Source organism: Cladophialophora immunda (assembly GCF_000835495.1).
Source record: "Cladophialophora immunda strain CBS 83496 unplaced genomic scaffold supercont1.3, whole genome shotgun sequence".
Taxonomy (NCBI): domain Eukaryota; kingdom Fungi; phylum Ascomycota; class Eurotiomycetes; order Chaetothyriales; family Herpotrichiellaceae; genus Cladophialophora; species Cladophialophora immunda.
Window position 1 is genome coordinate 5,910,348 of NW_015622543.1, and position 15,948 is coordinate 5,926,295.

The 15,948-nt window shown below is 52.7% G+C and overlaps 5 protein-coding genes across 5 annotated transcripts; 3 read left to right on the forward strand and 2 right to left on the reverse strand.

Annotated features, from left to right (window-relative positions):
• Nucleotides 1-213: 213 nt before the first annotated feature.
• Nucleotides 214-4,005, reverse strand: PV07_06384 (uncharacterized protein). The gene has a single exon (XM_016393357.1). The coding sequence runs from the start codon at nucleotides 3,043-3,045 to the stop codon at nucleotides 367-369; it is 2,679 nt and encodes an 892-aa protein (XP_016250876.1). The 5' UTR covers nucleotides 3,046-4,005; the 3' UTR covers nucleotides 214-366.
• Nucleotides 4,006-5,835: 1,830 nt separating this feature from the next.
• PV07_06385 (uncharacterized protein) lies at nucleotides 5,836-7,804 on the forward strand (the record flags this gene model as incomplete). Its single annotated transcript, XM_016393358.1, has 3 exons — nucleotides 5,836-6,568; nucleotides 6,650-7,163; nucleotides 7,245-7,804. 3 exons carry the CDS (start codon nucleotides 5,836-5,838, stop codon nucleotides 7,669-7,671), a joined length of 1,674 nt encoding a protein of 557 aa, XP_016250877.1. The 3' UTR covers nucleotides 7,672-7,804.
• Nucleotides 7,805-8,029: 225 nt separating this feature from the next.
• Nucleotides 8,030-10,786, forward strand: PV07_06386 (gamma-glutamyltransferase). The gene is made up of 6 exons (XM_016393359.1): nucleotides 8,030-8,763; nucleotides 8,818-9,011; nucleotides 9,059-10,280; nucleotides 10,370-10,396; nucleotides 10,481-10,523; nucleotides 10,623-10,786. Exons 1-6 carry the CDS (start codon nucleotides 8,491-8,493, stop codon nucleotides 10,658-10,660), a joined length of 1,797 nt encoding a protein of 598 aa, XP_016250878.1. The 5' UTR covers nucleotides 8,030-8,490; the 3' UTR covers nucleotides 10,661-10,786.
• Nucleotides 10,787-11,169: 383 nt separating this feature from the next.
• PV07_06387 (uncharacterized protein) lies at nucleotides 11,170-13,629 on the forward strand. Its single transcript, XM_016393360.1, has 2 exons — nucleotides 11,170-11,735; nucleotides 11,831-13,629. Exon 2 carries the CDS (start codon nucleotides 11,836-11,838, stop codon nucleotides 13,438-13,440), a length of 1,605 nt encoding a protein of 534 aa, XP_016250879.1. The 5' UTR covers nucleotides 11,170-11,735; nucleotides 11,831-11,835; the 3' UTR covers nucleotides 13,441-13,629.
• A 930-nt stretch (nucleotides 13,630-14,559) lies between these two features.
• PV07_06388 (uncharacterized protein) lies at nucleotides 14,560-15,910 on the reverse strand. The gene has a single exon (XM_016393361.1). The coding sequence runs from the start codon at nucleotides 15,576-15,578 to the stop codon at nucleotides 14,832-14,834; it is 747 nt and encodes a 248-aa protein (XP_016250880.1). The 5' UTR covers nucleotides 15,579-15,910; the 3' UTR covers nucleotides 14,560-14,831.
• Nucleotides 15,911-15,948: the final 38 nt, after the last annotated feature.

Genomic DNA, 15,948 nt, shown 5'->3' on the forward strand with positions numbered 1-15,948 from the left:
AGGCAGCAAAGAATACTGGGTGGATAGGGCGCATGAGGAACGAATGAATGTCATAATGGGTGGCGCCTTGAGCGATGGCGATCGGATGGGGAGAATACACAGTGGGAGCCTTGTGATTGGCGAAACACAACGAAAGGGACAGCTTTCCCTAGTCCTTCTCGATCTGGTCATTGACTTGTGTGTTCTCACAATGTCTAGAGCCTCGGTTCTGAATTCATCATGAATGGGTATCATTGTTCTAACCATCTCGTCATGTGTATCGTGACATATAAAGTATCTGTTTAAGTATATACAAGACCATAGAAGGCACGAATCAACCACCACCCAGGGAAGATCTGGCTTTCTCCTTTTTGAGAATCCTCTGTATCAACCGGGGGCAGGAACAACGCCATCGCTTCGGACGCAGAATTCAACAATCAATTTCTGTAAGTCTGCCAGTTTGTATGGCTTTGTCATGAATCCTTCCATCCCCGTCTTGGTGGCCCGGTCGATGGCCTCGTCAGTGACATCAGCGCTGACAGCTAGGACAATGGGAGGGGTCGCGCGCCCACAGTCGGATTCATCTTCGCCTTGAGGATGCTGGAACATCTCCAATATATGCTCGGTCGCCTGATAGCCATCCATTTCGGGCATCCAGAGGTCCATCAAGACGACGTCCACCTTTTTTGCGGATCGTTTCCCGTTCGATTTGCTGCAATTTCTTCCCCTGCTGTGTATTTCGCGCATGATTCTGACGGCCTCCTTCCCGTCAAAGGCTTCATGTACATCCTTGTACCCCAGCTTTCCGAGCATGTTCACGAGTAGCTTTCGGTTGATTTTATTATCTTCCGCAACTAAAAATGTAAGAGGATGCTTCTGTGCTAGGTACCGATCGTACGTGTCCTTCTTCAGCGGACTAGTCTGCACCGGTGTTCGCGGTCCACGGGATCGGTAGTCGTCGGTAGATGGCATGGAAATCTTTGAGGGTCTCGAATGTTTGTGGCCCTTGGGTGATAGATCCGGAGGAGCTAACGTGGCCACCGGCTGAGAGGCGCTTTTCGATCCCTCCGGGGTCCTGCTACTAGGGGTACCAGAACGACTTGCCGTAATCTCGTTGGGCTCAAAAGGCACCTTGATCTCGAATTCGGAACCCTTGTATGGGCCAGAAATGTCTGACGCCACAAGAATGATATCCCCACCAAGACGACGCGCCAGCCCTTTAGCAACAAGGAGACCAAGACCAAGACCCTCCTTTGACCGGGTTAACGAGTCGTCCTCCCGAGAAAATGGCTTGAATAACTCGGGTTGAAAATCTTCCGGGATCCCATCGCCGGTGTCCTTGCAATTAATAACGAGGAATCGATGCGTCTTTGAAAGTCGGGCATGCAAAGTAATGCTGCCTTGTTCTGTGAATTTGATGGCGTTCAGCAGCACAGCTGACACCAATTTGGTCAAGTCTCGTTCATCTGCAAACAGGGTCTCGGGCACGTCTTCAGCCACTAACCATTCAATGGTTTTCTGGGAAATGTGGCCATTTGATGAGCGTGATCTGACCACAATTCTTTCACCCAAGTCGGTGCTTTCCCCAATAGCTGAATCAGGTCTGCCTCCAACGCGCAAAGACTCGTAGATCACCATGGGAATCAGCTGTCGAATTCGACAGTGTTTTAATCCTGGTGTTGGGAACGCGTCGCTTTCTGCTGAAGAAACCTTCGTCGACGGAGTGTGCAGATCACCAGGTGTCGTAGAATCGGGTACGGAAGTGACGATCGTGGGAACGCCTTCGTCGGAAGGAATCGTTTGTGGAGGTGGAAACTTGCCTACATTGCTTTTGGGAGAGACGTCGACGCGAGTTGTTGGTCCAAGTTGTCGTATCTTGGTGGCGTTCCCAAAGTGCCAGGACGTTGGACTACTTCGGCGGCGCTTGTATGAATTGAAATGGATATCACTTCCTTCAATCAGTCTCGCTGGTTTGTAATCGAAGTAGCCAGTGGATACATTTGCTGGCGATTCGTTCTCATTTGAGGGGGTGTCGGGAATTTGCATGTTCATGTCGTACGCATGGACGACGTTATCAGCAGCTTCGACAGCCCGTTTAGCGCTGTCTTGTATGATCTCGATGTTCTCTCTCAGACCCCGAAAAACTTGGCGGAGAGTGGCGTCCGAAACACCCTCGATCTGTTCCTGTACCGTCGCATGCATGACATCCAGCATTCCCACCACACCTTGCATCGGCGTCCTTAGTTCGTGCGACAGACTTTTGGCATACGGCTTGAGAGACTGGGTTCCAGGGGTGATGGCTTCACGAGGGATGACGTGAGTCAGTCTGGCTGTGCTGGTATTTCGATTCCGAGGCTTCACAAATCCCTGGCCGCTCAAAAGACGCTCGACGATCATGTCCTCCAACGAATGTAGCAGAAGTTCGGTGTAACTCCAAGTAGTCTCTCGCCGATCGAGGCCCTCTTGTGTCCACATCATGCCAAAATGGGCAAAACACTTGCCATCTGCAAACAAGGGAATTCCAATATAGCCTTCTGCTGGGAAGGGAAGAGCATTGGGGTTGTGAGTGATGAACGAACTCATGTGCTCCGGGATCAGGAAGACTTTGTCGTGCTTCATGTAGGCGCAGGGCGAGCCCCAAGCGAGATACTTGTAGTCACGGTGCATAGCTTTCTGCTTGTCGCCATCATTATAATAGAAAGCGACGCCCAGAAGACAAGAGCCCGACTCGCCAAACGGAGGCATTTCTACCGCCGAATGGTGGTCGTCCGATAATATCCTTTTCGCAACGAATCCGTATTGCGCATGGCAAATCTCCGTCATGCCTTCCATCAGCTTTTTCCAAAAGGATTCGGTGTCCGCCATCTTGAGTTCCCGTTTCAGCTGCACCAACTTCTCGAGAGCATTGTTCTCGCGGGACGGGAAATGCCTCGCAAGGTTCTGAAGGAAACCGTCTTCTCCGTATTGGGCCGGCACGCCGGGCTCGATGCTGGGGAGACATAGTGACTGTCGTTCGATGAGAGGCAGAGACGGCCTAGGATCAGGTGGTTCAGCCATCACTGCCATTTGATGTTACCTCCCACCCTCAAACACCTGGCTCTGACAGATAAAGGGGATATTTTTTCTCATAGACATTCGTAAGGTCCGCTGGTTGTAGACGGTCTATTGCAAAGCCAAGTCGACGCCGCCAAGGGCTTCATTTGTCGGAGGTCGAAAGGTGATACAGTCAAGTTCGAGACACGGATTTGTCAGGAGAATCTATCGTCGAGGTCGACAAGTAGGTTGCAAGTATGGAACTGCGTCGCTCCCAGAAATGTGGGAGCCTAGAGGATAGAAAGTCGCACGAGAAATCGGCTTGCTGTCTAGATGGGCGAGGAGAAACTGAGGGGAGCAGAAGGAGTATGGTGAAAGGACGATAGAGGAGTCGAGTAGTGCTGGTACCGGTGCTGTAGCTCAAGGATCGGAGACTGGGGCCAGGAAAAGGCCTCCGGAGGGGACAGGCATCAACAGTCCCAAGAACAAGTACGTCTCTCAGGGCTGTAGGGACGTGCGCAGTCAAAGTGAGACCGTCCGGCGCGAGTATTGATTAAGGCAGGGTAGCATTTGATTCTGCAGAAGCTAACAGGGAGCATAACATACGGAGTACGAAGGCCGGAAGTACTTGGACAAAGTTGTTGAAGAACTCCTACTACGGTCAACTACTGCGTGCCCGCTGGTGCCACCAACTCTTCATCTCAGAGAATCGTACAAAATCTTTAAACTTTTCCCCTTTCAACTTTATTAACCTAGGTTTTGTGCACCGAGCACGCCAGGCTGAAATCCACAATTGCGCATCCAACTGGCCGAGGCAGCCCTTTAGTGACCGCCCCCAACTGCGCTCGAAGCTCAGCTTTCAGCTTGCACGCAACTCCGAATCATCCTGATGGAGTGTTGGAGGTCATGGAAAGACATTGACCCCTATTCTGAAGAGTATAGAAGACATATCAGAAGATACCACGCAAAGCATGCTCGACCCAGACTGTCTCCTTGCCAGGACCCCGTCCCGCGCTGGCGTTCGAAATGTGGAAGTTGTTTTAATAATACAGACCAAAGGCTAATCACTGCAGAATGCATGTGGCATGACGCCAGTGGCATCGATCCTTCGGAAAGAACCTTTTGCGGGCGTCAGCACAGGCCCTGGTGGCCCTGAGTGAGCGTTTTGTCAGGGTGTGAGCAAAGAGAAAAGAAGGGAGACGGAGACATGTCGTTGGACAAACCCAGTCGTGGCGATGGTCTAGACCTTGATCGACTCTCCGCCGGCTACCCACCGCCCTGCAGGATGGGCCGTCAATTCCATTTCATTGGACCCTCACGCAGTCGGTCCTAGTTACGTACAGCGACCGTGTGCATCCGGACTGCTTATGCCCGTACACGCACACGCGGCAGGAATTCTTTCCCACACAGAAGCAACAACAGCAGGCTCCAACGCAAGGGGTGTGGGCAGATTCAATCTCTCCACTGGCTCTGATTTGAATGAGCAGATTGAGATCGCGGACCTACAGAAACCCCTTGAACAAATCAGATCTGGAAAGTCGGAAGGGGTTGGTGAACAAGTGAGATGCTAAAAGATGCCACCTTTGATGAATGCGGTAAATCTCATGTCCATCAAAAGTTCTAGGCTGCCCACCGACCTTCTATCCCACGCCGATTGACATCATCAAGGCCTTTCGCTCCGGTTAAATCGGCAACCCCAGGACTGGTTCGCTTCTTAGCAGACCCATCCTAGTCACCACCAATCAAGGGGGCAAAGCGACATCCAAGAATTCTCCGGCAGATCAGGGATCATTTAGGACCCTGACTGGGGATCCCCCTTTTCCCTGGCCCATTATTATCAACAGATGATCAAAAGTAGAGTTCTGCTTCGGGCTTATAACTCAAGGAGCTGGGTCATATGCCTAAAGAAGATGTGGGCATCAAAAGCTTGACACATCCACGGGCAAGCATTGACGATGGGCTGCGTCACGACCTTCGGGGAAGCACCTCCTGTCAACAAAGAATGAATTTGATGGAGCATAATTAGTAGTTCGTTCAGATCTCATGCTCATCGCAAGGGGGGTATGGGAAATCGAGTCTGGCATGTGGTTTACCTGCATGGCGGAGATCACACCCTCGAGGCACCTCCCCTGGGAGTGCTGGAATTGTCGATCAGTGTCATACTGTGCCTCCCAGCAATGAAAGACATGGTTCTGATTGAGTGTTGCCAGGTCTCAAGCCACGCACGACGCACGCTGCAACGCTCGGAGAGTCGCCGGACGGTGTACGAAAGGGAGAACATGCAGGAAGAAAACGCTGTTGTGTGCCAGGGAACACGTGTCGGCCACCTGCTCGACCCTTGATGCGCCTCGCCGTCTCGCCGTCCGCCAGAGACTGGAGGACGAGCCAAGATGTGACCTACAAGCTGGACGACAAACCGATCACCGATCATCGGCCTGTCAATCCCCGTTGCTGATACCATATTATCTGTAATAAATGCCACGGCATGCAAATCTGTGAACCATGACTACCTCCGAGCATCGGTATTCAGGGATGACCGCGCACGCAATAACCGAGGTGTGTATGAGGGGCTCTGGTTCTGCGGGGCCCCGGCTTTTGATGGCCCTGTGGCAGTACAACGAGCTACACGCCGTCGAACACTCTTTCCGAGGTATCGAGCGTGAGGGCCCGCGAAGCACTCATCGACGTGTTCGTGAATGTCGACTCGAACGATTGACCCGTCTCCAATAGATGAGGTAGCTATGCCCTGGTGCCTCAGCATCCATCGCGTTTCCGAGACGGATTCTTTCCCACAAGCAAGAAAGTAGATCAACAAACCCGGAAATGAAGATATATAGATCTGAAGATCCAGACATTGCCATTCCTGGGGATCTCAACCTCACAGAACTCCTCCATGGCAGCGCCCGCTCTCCACCCCTACAACCCCACCACGTCATCGCTCAGGATGATGTAGAAGATCGCACACTAACTATAGGCCAGCTACGGTCGAATGCTGGAAAACTTGCGACAGGCCTGACACAGTGGTACAGCCCGCAGGATCAAAGTCGATGGGCCATTATCCTCCCGAACAGTGTTGCCTACCTCGAAGCTGTCCACGCAGTTCTATGGCTGGGCGGCGTGTTTTGTCCCATTAATCATCAGCTGAAGGCAGGCGAGATTGCGCATGCTCTCACAGTGTCGAAGCCGACATTCGTGGTAGTATACTCGAAAGTTTGGGAAACAGTGAAGGAGGCCATTGAACTTGCGAAACAAAAATGCTCGGACTTGAGGAATCCGGAAGTACTGACTGCCATCGGCTCACCGATTCGAGGGCTCCGACACCTCCATGCAGATTTCATGGCCGCTGAGCAATTATCTGTACCTCACTATCCGGACACCAAGAAGAGGTTGGCATCGATACACCTTTCATCAGGCACGACAGGTAATCCCAAAGGGGTCGGGCTCTCGCAGTACAATTACATAGCCAATGTCTTACAAATGTGGGCACACGATCCGGATCATTGGTCCCCAGAGGAGAAGATTGTCTCGTATACGCCCTTTGTGCATATCGCTAACAGTAAGTGTGTCTTTTGGAGGACACAACCCTCCTCCCCCTGGCTTTGCGCGATTTAGACTTATACTAATAGCGAGGTCCCAGCAACGATACCTTTGTTCCTTGGACCGTGGACCGGCATGCTGCACATTATCATGGGATCGTTTGAGATTGAGATGTATGCCAAAACCATCCATCGGACGAAAGCGACAGCGGCACAAGTGTCGCCAATGACCGCCTTGACAATAGCAACCACAGATCTGGCCTCGAGATATGACTTTTCCAGCATCAGGCACATGACTTGTGGTCCACTGCCTCTTAAGCAAGATGATTATCAAGAGTTCCTGCGACGCGGCCCATGGAAGACAATAACTCTCTACGGGATGACAGAAGCCGCTCCATATGTGACATGGCAGAAGATCAAAGAACCAATGCCACTGGGAAAGAGCGGGACATTGCTGCCGAATATACTGGCATCATTGCGTCTTGAAAACGGCACAGATGCCCCAGAAGGCGGACCGGGTGAGCTGTGGCTGAAAGGGCCCAACATGACGGCAGGTTATGTAGATAATCCCGCTGCGAACCAGACTGCCTTTGATCAAGACGGGTGGTACAATACGTACGTTCCACTCTCCCTGGGGAACCAGTGTTTCATATGTGGCAAAAGTCATTCTTGTCAGAGGCTAACAGCAATTCCTAGAGGCGACGTGTGTACTATTTCCCCCGAAGGACATCTACAGGTCGTGGGTAGGACAAAGGAGCTGATCAAGTACAATGGCTTCCAGGTATCTCCGACTGAGCTGGAAGCATACATCATCTCCCACCCTGCCGTTTTGGATGCTGCCGTTGGAGGAGTGTGGGATGCTACCAAGATGACCGAATTGCCCACAGGGTACGTCGTGCTCAAAGACCATGTCAAAGAGCGAAAAGACAAGGTGCAAGCGCTCCAGGACATTCAGAAAACGGTCGACAGGCAAGTGGCGGGATACAAAAGGTTGCGGGGAAATGTGTGGGAGGTGACATCCCTTCCAAGAAACGCGACCTTCAAGCTCCTGAGGAAGCAGCTGGACATGCATAAGACGGGAGTATGCTCGGCCGAGGGTGAAGCGAGACCTTCCAAGTTGTAGCAAGTCCTCGCGGAGATCCAACGAGGCTGCGGCGTCAAGACAGTGCCTGATACTCTGCGTTATCAACCCCGATTGGGTGTCGATGCAATGATCCCTGGCATTGTTTCGCTAAGGAAGACAGAGATCAAAGGAAGGGGTTGCCACCGTAGTCATTATTATTGCACAGTTTATTGATTACTCTCGTGCTCTCCTCCCTTTCCCCGTATATACCTGCCCATTCATACACCGATGGTTGACTTTGGTGTTTCTCGATAAGGCGGGTAAATCCGCCGGGAATCGGGACCGGCGGTCGGTGTATCTTGGGGCTCCTTGGATATTGTCTCGTCGTTTATCTCTTGTTCTTGTTAGTACGGGAACACAGGAGTGGGTGATCATTGATTGTTGTCCGCCTGCATGGTCGGTGGGCGCTGGCCGGGCTGCCAAATTCGATATTTTGTTTCCCACTTGATTACAGGCCGTTTTGGGGGATATTCTTCTAGTTCATTCCCTTCTCCATCTCTATATACGCATTCTTGCTTGCTCTTGCATGGCTGGTCGTCTCTAGCAGCATTAGTTACATTTTCCTCCTAGTCCAGTCGAGCTTGTCTGTCGATCCTCGAGCTGTTATGCGCTGTAACGGTAGCTAAAGCTGTTGACTGGAGGGCTGAAGGGTTCCTTGCGTCATTCGAGCGACCTCCACGGGTCTTGTGAGGGCTCGCGTGCCTCAATCGTGGGACAGAACCCGCACTCCAAGTTACATTTACCTGTTCCTGGATCAACGTGTGAAGCTGCCTACTTGGGCTTCAAGCTGCAGCGGGACTGCCACCCCCCCTAGAAAAGATGGCTTCGTCACTCTTTGCCGGCGCTTTCTTTCCATTGCACCCTGCACGCTCATTCAAGACTTCAAGCTGGCTGTTCATCATGTTGTCGTTATTGCAACTAGCCTGTGCTTTGGTTGTCCCGCCGTTGGTCCAACAGGCTGGCGCCAATCCCCTCCCTCATATTCGGCAACAGTATGCGCCAGATTCGATGGGCGCTGTAGCGAGCGAGAGCAGTGTTTGCAGCGACATCGGCATTGATCTGCTCCGACAGGGTGGGAATGCTGCAGATGCGGTGAGTCAGCTACTCAAGTAACAATCGAAAGAGCCCAAGGTAACAGTCGTCAAGCTTGTCGGCACTGTGTTTTGCACCGGAGTTATTGGCATGTATCACAGCGGCATTGGTGGTGGAGGTTTCATGATCGTCCGCAGTTCAAATGGGAGCTACGAAGTGATAGATTTCCGAGAAACAGCCCCTGCTGCTGCTTTCCAGGACATGTATAACAATAACACCAATGCGAGCATTTTCGGGGGTTTGGCGAGGTACGTGGTTGAGTTGCGAGAGATGCTCACAGGCTCATGTTGGACAGCGGAGTCCCAGGAGAAGTTCGAGGCCTGGCTCACTTACACCAGAATTACGGGAAACTCCCCTGGAATCAGGTAATGCAAGGAGCCATCAAGACCGCGAGATATGGCTGGACAGTCAGCGAGGACCTGGTGCGTTATATGGAATCTGGTATGGCTTCCGCCGCCGTGCCGAACTTCCTCGTGGACGATCCAAACTGGGCAATCGATTTCGCACCTAACGGGACTTTACTCGGAACCGGAGACACGATAACACGGAAGAGATACGCAGACACGCTCGAAGCCATTGCACAGGAAGGACCTGATGCCTTTTACCAAGGCCCGATTGCAGAGGCAACGATCGCAGCAGTGCAAGCGGCGAACGGAACCATGACCCTCGAGGATCTGCACAACTACACTGTCGCCATTCGACCAACAGCTAACATCACGTACCGGGGATATCGTCTGTTTAGTTGCAGCGCCCCGAGCTCTGGCGAGGTCGCCCTCTCGGTCCTGAAGACCCTTGAGCTATATCCCGATTTCTTCCACGCCGGAACCGTCAATCTGAGCACTCATCGATTGGACGAGGCGATCAGGTTTGGATATGGGGAGAGAACCAGTCTCGGTGATCCTTCGTTTGTGCATAACCTGTCGGCGTTTCAAGATGAAATGCTCTCTGAAGCGTCGGCACGATACATTCGGAGCAAAATCTCAGATCTCCGGACGTTGAATGTCTCGGCGTACGACCCGGCAGGCATCGAATCCCTGGAAACTCCGGGCACTTCTCACATCGTGACGGCAGATGCCTCGGGGATGGCTGTCTCCCTGACCACGACGATCAATCTGTTGTTTGGGTCGCAGGTTCTGGTTCCAGAAACAGGTGTGATTATGAACAACGAAATGAACGACTTCTCCATCCCTGGATCGTCGAATGCTTTTGGATACGTTCCGAGTCCAGCCAACTATGTGCGACCAGGGAAGAGACCACTGTCATCCATCTCGCCCACCATCGTGGAGTATGGGAATGGAACGCTTTACTATGTGACTGGAGCCGCGGGAGGCTCGCGGATCATTACGGCGACAATTCAGAGTCTGGTCCATGTGCTTGACCAGAACATGACAGCTCCGCAGGCGCTGGCGCAGCCACGCCTTCACGATCAACTTATTCCAAACCAAGTGTCTTTTGAATACGCGTACAACAACGAGACAGTCGCGTTCATGAAGTCGAGAGGCCATAACACTACCTTTGTGAGTCACCTTCCTGGCTCAGAATAGATCGACCCTTCTCCAGCCGAGGAGTGCATCTTGATGCAGGCTAACAGCAATTCCGTGTGCAGATCGCGCCCGGTCAGAGCTCAGCCCAAGTGAGTACCCCATGCCGGTCCCAATTTATATCACAGGGCAATTCCCTGCCGCTGCAATTTGTGTCCATGCTAACACCATTCAAGAGCATCCGCCGGTTACCTAATGGCACATTTGAAGCCGCAGGTGGTAAGTGTTCTCATTAGTTTGGGCCGCGGATTGAGAGAGGTTTCTCCTATCCTGCCCTTCTGTGGCCCAACCCGGCATTTCAAAGCTAACGTCGTATAGAGCCACGGCAGAAAAACAGCGCTGGTCTAGCGATATAACCCAGATCGCAGAAAGTGATTGGAAGTGGTCCGTAGAATGGGCGTGTGGCCTGCATGTATGTAGTCTTCCAGCTAGAGTCGTCGCGCAGCTATAGGGAGCTATATGGCTGCCATATCATGTCGCTCACTTGAGTAGCCTTTCCGTTATCGGCCTCGGCCTCTACTAAGGGATGTGTTCTATGTGTGTCTTTCTGGTGAATCGTTGCCCATCTTGGCAAGGTTCAAGACAGCTCGCGGACTCTCCATGGAAGCTCCAGGCTGGTGATTTAGGTAGAGTTGGAGAAGTGGAGGCACCAGAGGGTGTCCCCAGGCTGTAATTTGCCGCAGTGGTTCTCGAGTATCCATTGGAACTCAACAGCTGGCATAACTATTTTGTGTCGGGTGCACAAGGGACCCTGTGCAGATATTGGCGTCGGGGGATTTGTCGCGTGCCCTGCGCAGGAGACCGACCACAAGTCCCAAGCCCCCTAGTCTCCTACCCATTAAACGACTGATGGCAGAGTTCGAAGGGCTCTTTAGACTGCTACACCGTCAGTACTTCTTCTTCATCATCGACATGCTCCTTCGACACACAAGTTGGGCAACATACAAAGGATACTACTGCTTATGCTGGTGCCGGAGTTAAAGCCCAGCACCATCACTATGGCCGCCCCATCCACACGGATATCGCCCTTGCCGAGAGGTGGAGAGGGGAATCAACAGCGAAAAGACGAAGACCAGTTGCATTTGATACGGGGCCACCAGGGCCGTTGAAAGGGCAATGGAGATGGAGACGGAGCAAGAGAGAGAGTTTGTGAACCGCTAAATAAATAGCTAGCTGAGCATTTCCGCCGAGATCGCAGAAGCGCCATCTCTGGTGCATCAACCTGCCTGTCTCTCCTTGATATTCGTCTTCTCTCGCTCTGCCCAAGTTCTGCCAAACGACCGCCCATTCTATCATTGTTTTAAGCTTCATCCTCCCCTCGAACGATCGATCCTTGCGCGTGGCACGGGACGCCCATTTACGCGAGCTTACGTGCTGACTCTCTGGGGGCTGGCCCCACAAAATCACCACTCGAACACCCAGCGACCAACGGTGCGTTTGCAAAACAACCTCCTTCGTTGCAATACCTCCAGATGCTCGCTCTGTAGGATGTGGACACGTACTGACAAGGCACAATGGACTTCCAGATCGCATGGCGGCCAAGTCGCCCGATCCTGTTGCTCTCGACGACAAGGATCTCGACCGCGACGAAACGAACACCTCCAGTCATTCAGCTTCCCTCTCGGAGAAAGAACAAGAAGAACGCAGCATAAGACGGCTCGACCCCGATGTAGAACATGGCATTCCCGTCATCGACACGACTGAGGATGCGGACGAAAAGGCACCGCCCGTCACAACCGTCGACCACGACCCGAATATCGTCGACTGGGATGGGCCAAATGATCCCGAAAAGGCCATCAACTGGACAAACCGCAAGAAATGGTCAAACGTGGCCATCATCTCCAGCGTCACTTTCCTGACACCACTGGCTTCATCCATGGTTGCTCCGGCCACACCGCTGATCATGAAAGAATTCCACTCGTCCAACGAAACCATCGCCAGTTTCATTGTCTCTATTTACATCCTGGGCTACGCCCTGGGCCCTCTGTTCCTCGCTCCTTGCAGCGAAATATGGGGTCGACTACCGATCTACCATATCTGCAACTTTATGTTCGTGATTTGGACAATGGCTTGTGCTTTGGCACCGAACATGGGGTCGTTATTGGTATTCCGCCTTCTGGCGGGAATCGCTGGAAGTTGCCCGCTCACCATCGGAGGTGGCTCCATTGCAGATCTCATTGTCCAAGAGAAGAGAGGTGGCGCGATGGCCTTGTTTGCCCTGGGACCGCTGATGGGCCCGGTCATCGGGCCGGTGGCAGGTGGATATCTGGGAGAAGACGAAGGCTGGCGCTGGATCTTTTGGGTCATCACGATCGCCGGCGGTGTTGCGTTGTTCTTCTCGGTGATATTCATGCGCGAGACGTTCGAACCCGTTCTCCTGGAGCGGCGGGCGAAACGACTTCGAAAGGAAACGGGAAATCCAGAGCTTCGCTCCAAGCTCGATCAAGGCATCCCCATGCGCGACTTCTTCATCCGTGCTCTTGTTCGACCCACCAAAATGCTCCTCTTCTCCCCGATCGTCCTCTTGCTGTCCATCTACATGGCCGTGGTCTACGGCTACCTCTACCTCCTCTTCACCACGCTCACCATTGTCTTCGAAGGACAATACCATTTCAGCCAAGGCACAGTGGGACTGAGTTTCCTCGGTATTGGGATTGGATCCATGACTGGTCTGGTCATTTTTGGAGCGCTGTCAGACAAGGTCGTCAAGAAGATGTCGGCCAAGGGCGAAATGAAACCCGAATACAGGTTGCCGCCGTTGATTCCGGGTAGTTTGCTCATCCCGATCGGCTTGTTCTGGTACGGATGGTCCGCGGACAAAGGCATTCATTGGATAATGCCCATCATCGGCACCCTGTTCGTCGGGCTGGGCTTGCTTGCGACGTTCATGCCGGTGCAGACGTATCTCGTCGACGCATATCACATGCATGCGGCTTCGGCGATCGCTGCCAACACTGTTTTGAGGAGTTTGATGGGTGCTTTCCTCCCGCTGGCGGGGCCGGATATGTACGCGGCTCTAGGCCTGGGTTGGGGCAATTCTCTGCTTGCATTTATTGCGCTCGCCATGGCGCCAATGAGTTGGGTCTTCTTTCGATATGGCGAGAAGATTCGAAAGAAATACCCCGTCAAATTGTGACCAGGCATTTCAGATCACGCATGGGGAGAGCGGTCGTTTGATCTAGCATTGTATATAGACTGGGCATTGGGTCGGCCTTGGTGAAGTAATCTGGCCAGGCTGTGAACACTAGAAGCCTTGGGGGCAAAAATCCCATATTCTTTTCAATTTCTTCGAGGCCAGTATCCAAAGAACTGAGGAAAAACCAACCTGGTCAGGAAGCCTGTGAGCTGTCCGCGCAATAGGAACTGTGCTGCTCCATCGTCTCGCATGAGCAGGAATGGTTTCAAGAGACATCGGGACAGTGCCAATAAGCCGCAACCCGACACAGACACATGTCACCGGACACACCAGTATCACACGCCCTCCGGACGCGGCGCTTAGCCGTAGTACACATGCAAGGACAGGGCTCAGCCTTGTGACCGCATCAGAATCAATAGGGCGGCGAATACCTGGGGCAAGAGTCGCGGTAGGCGTCGGTTTTCGGTTTCTGAGAATGAGATGAGCGGTCCGATTGTAAGCGGCGCTACGGATGGAGGGGCATCGGCCAATATAAAACAACGAGTTTCGTTTCGACCCAACGCCCCTCCATCCCTCTTCATCTCACATCACCACCATTCCTCCCCTTGTGCCAGCAACGTTCCCCAAACGCAACAAGTCAAAACGGGTCAAAGCCGTCCTCAGTCGCGTCCTTTGCACACCGTCCATCCAGCCAGAGGCCACCATCATCTCTTGTCCGGTCGCCTTCAATAACTGATCGGGATCGAACTCTATCACCTCTCACTGTTCAGAAAGCTGCACCATGTCTCACTCCGGGTGTCCCAAATGTGGAGCGACTATCTCTTCTGGGAGCAAGACTTGTGGATCTTGTGGAGCGGTACGTTTCTTCCTTCTGCTGTTCCGTCCTTCCTTCTGGGGCTGTCATTATGTTATGGATATCAAGGGCCCGTGACGCCGAGGGGGCAATGATCGTCACAGTCTCTTTTCTTTGCTTTTGGTTGCCTCGAAGGCACTTGCACGGGCGTGGAGGTGGCAGAACCTTGTGCAACGGGACTATCCAGCGGCACGGTCATGGATGCTTTGTCCACCAGGGGAAGTCTTTGCTAACGGAATTGCTTGGATTTTGCAGACTTGCCCGCGATGAGATGATTGCATATTGTGAGGATTTGTCAAGGCTGCTAGGATTGAAGGCAGACAAACTATGAGAGGAGAACGATGAGATACGACCGGATGATGTGAATTGAGCATGCTCTATGGGGTCATACAGTGCTAGATTCATCTGCTTCCAGAAGTCGCTCTTTTGTGCTATGCCTCCCCTCAGCTTCAGGACCATTATTCAATGCTTGCGCTGGGTATTGTGGTGACACTTTTTATATGGACTGCACCAGTCGAGGAGCTGACCACGGAGTCTCTCACTCGGGGATGGCCTTTTCGAAGAATGCCAGCATATCTCTCAGCTCGGCTGAGTTCGTAGAATGGCCCATTCCTGGGTATGTATGCTCCTCGATGTTCTCCTTGTCCACCCATTTTGCTAGTTCTTCCTTGCCTTGTACGAAGAATTTGGTAGGGACCAACATGTCCATTGTGCCATGGACGTAGAACCATTTTTTGGAGTCTTTGTCGTCGTCCTTGATTCCCCTCTCGTTTCTCAGCTCCGCTATTCGGTCCCGCAGAGGTAGATAGCCAGACAAGCAGAGCATTCCCGCAACTTGATTCTTGAGTCTCCCCGTTAGACCCCAAACCAGGCTCACAGCACAGCCTTGACTGAATCCGCCAACGACAATCCTCTCTGGGGGTGTGCCAGCCTTGATCTCCTCCTCGACAAGTCGGTCCACCATATCCACGCTCTGCATAATTCCAGTCTCGTCATCCGGGGCATCCTCCTCGTCTTCATGGCCAGGCACTCGAGGCTTCATGGCATTGGGCAAGGCCTTAGGGACATACCATGCGCGAGTCATGGCCTCGTGATTGTGCGGGGCATTCGGCAGGACCCATTTCAGATACTGCATCTTGTCGTAGAACTGGAACTGTTGTGCGAGTCCCAGTGGGAGGCCTTCAGCGTCATCTCCATAGCCATGAAGAAAGATGAAGGTGGCAGGACGTGCGGTAGAAGATGAGTCGGCTGTAGGCGGCACGACGTATGGTGGCTTTGCGGACATGCTGCTGTATTCTGCCCACTATCGTTTCATGGTCTATTGTGGACAAAGGTTCGTCTGACTATAGGGATCGAGACCGAGAGGAGTCAAAGGCAGTGAAGGGAGAGGGATGGAGAACATCAGCACCATCGCAGCGGGATTTTCAGCTGCAGTGGCCTCCAATGAGACAATCGGGTGGATCGTATCCCATTGTGAAGACAGGCCTCACGATGGCAAAAGCACGCGGCCCAGAACCTCCAAGAAGTCAATCAAGCGAACAAGATCCATATCGGACAAACGTAAGTGCCATTTGAAATCAGTTCCGATGTACCACAGTAGCACTGAACGCACGCGGGGAGCCGGCGGGATGGAAATGAGGATCCCCTCCCTTCCA

What these genes read in the sequence shown, in the direction of transcription:
- PV07_06386 (XM_016393359.1), top strand. Translation starts at nt 8,491, where the DNA reads ATGGCTTCGTCACTCTTTGCCGGCGCTTTCTTTCCATTGCACCCTGCA. An exon ending in GAGGCCATAACACTACCTTT is followed by an intron (nt 10,281 to 10,369) that starts GTGAGTCACCTT and finishes TTCCGTGTGCAG; the next exon opens with ATCGCGCCCGGTCAGAGCTC. An exon ending in CCGGTCAGAGCTCAGCCCAA is followed by an intron (nt 10,397 to 10,480) that starts GTGAGTACCCCA and finishes ACACCATTCAAG; the next exon opens with AGCATCCGCCGGTTACCTAA.
- PV07_06384 (XM_016393357.1), bottom strand. Translation starts at nt 3,045, where the DNA reads ATGGCAGTGATGGCTGAACCACCTGATCCTAGGCCGTCTCTGCCTCTC.
- PV07_06387 (XM_016393360.1), top strand. Translation starts at nt 11,836, where the DNA reads ATGGCGGCCAAGTCGCCCGATCCTGTTGCTCTCGACGACAAGGATCTC.
- PV07_06388 (XM_016393361.1), bottom strand. Translation starts at nt 15,578, where the DNA reads ATGTCCGCAAAGCCACCATACGTCGTGCCGCCTACAGCCGACTCATCT.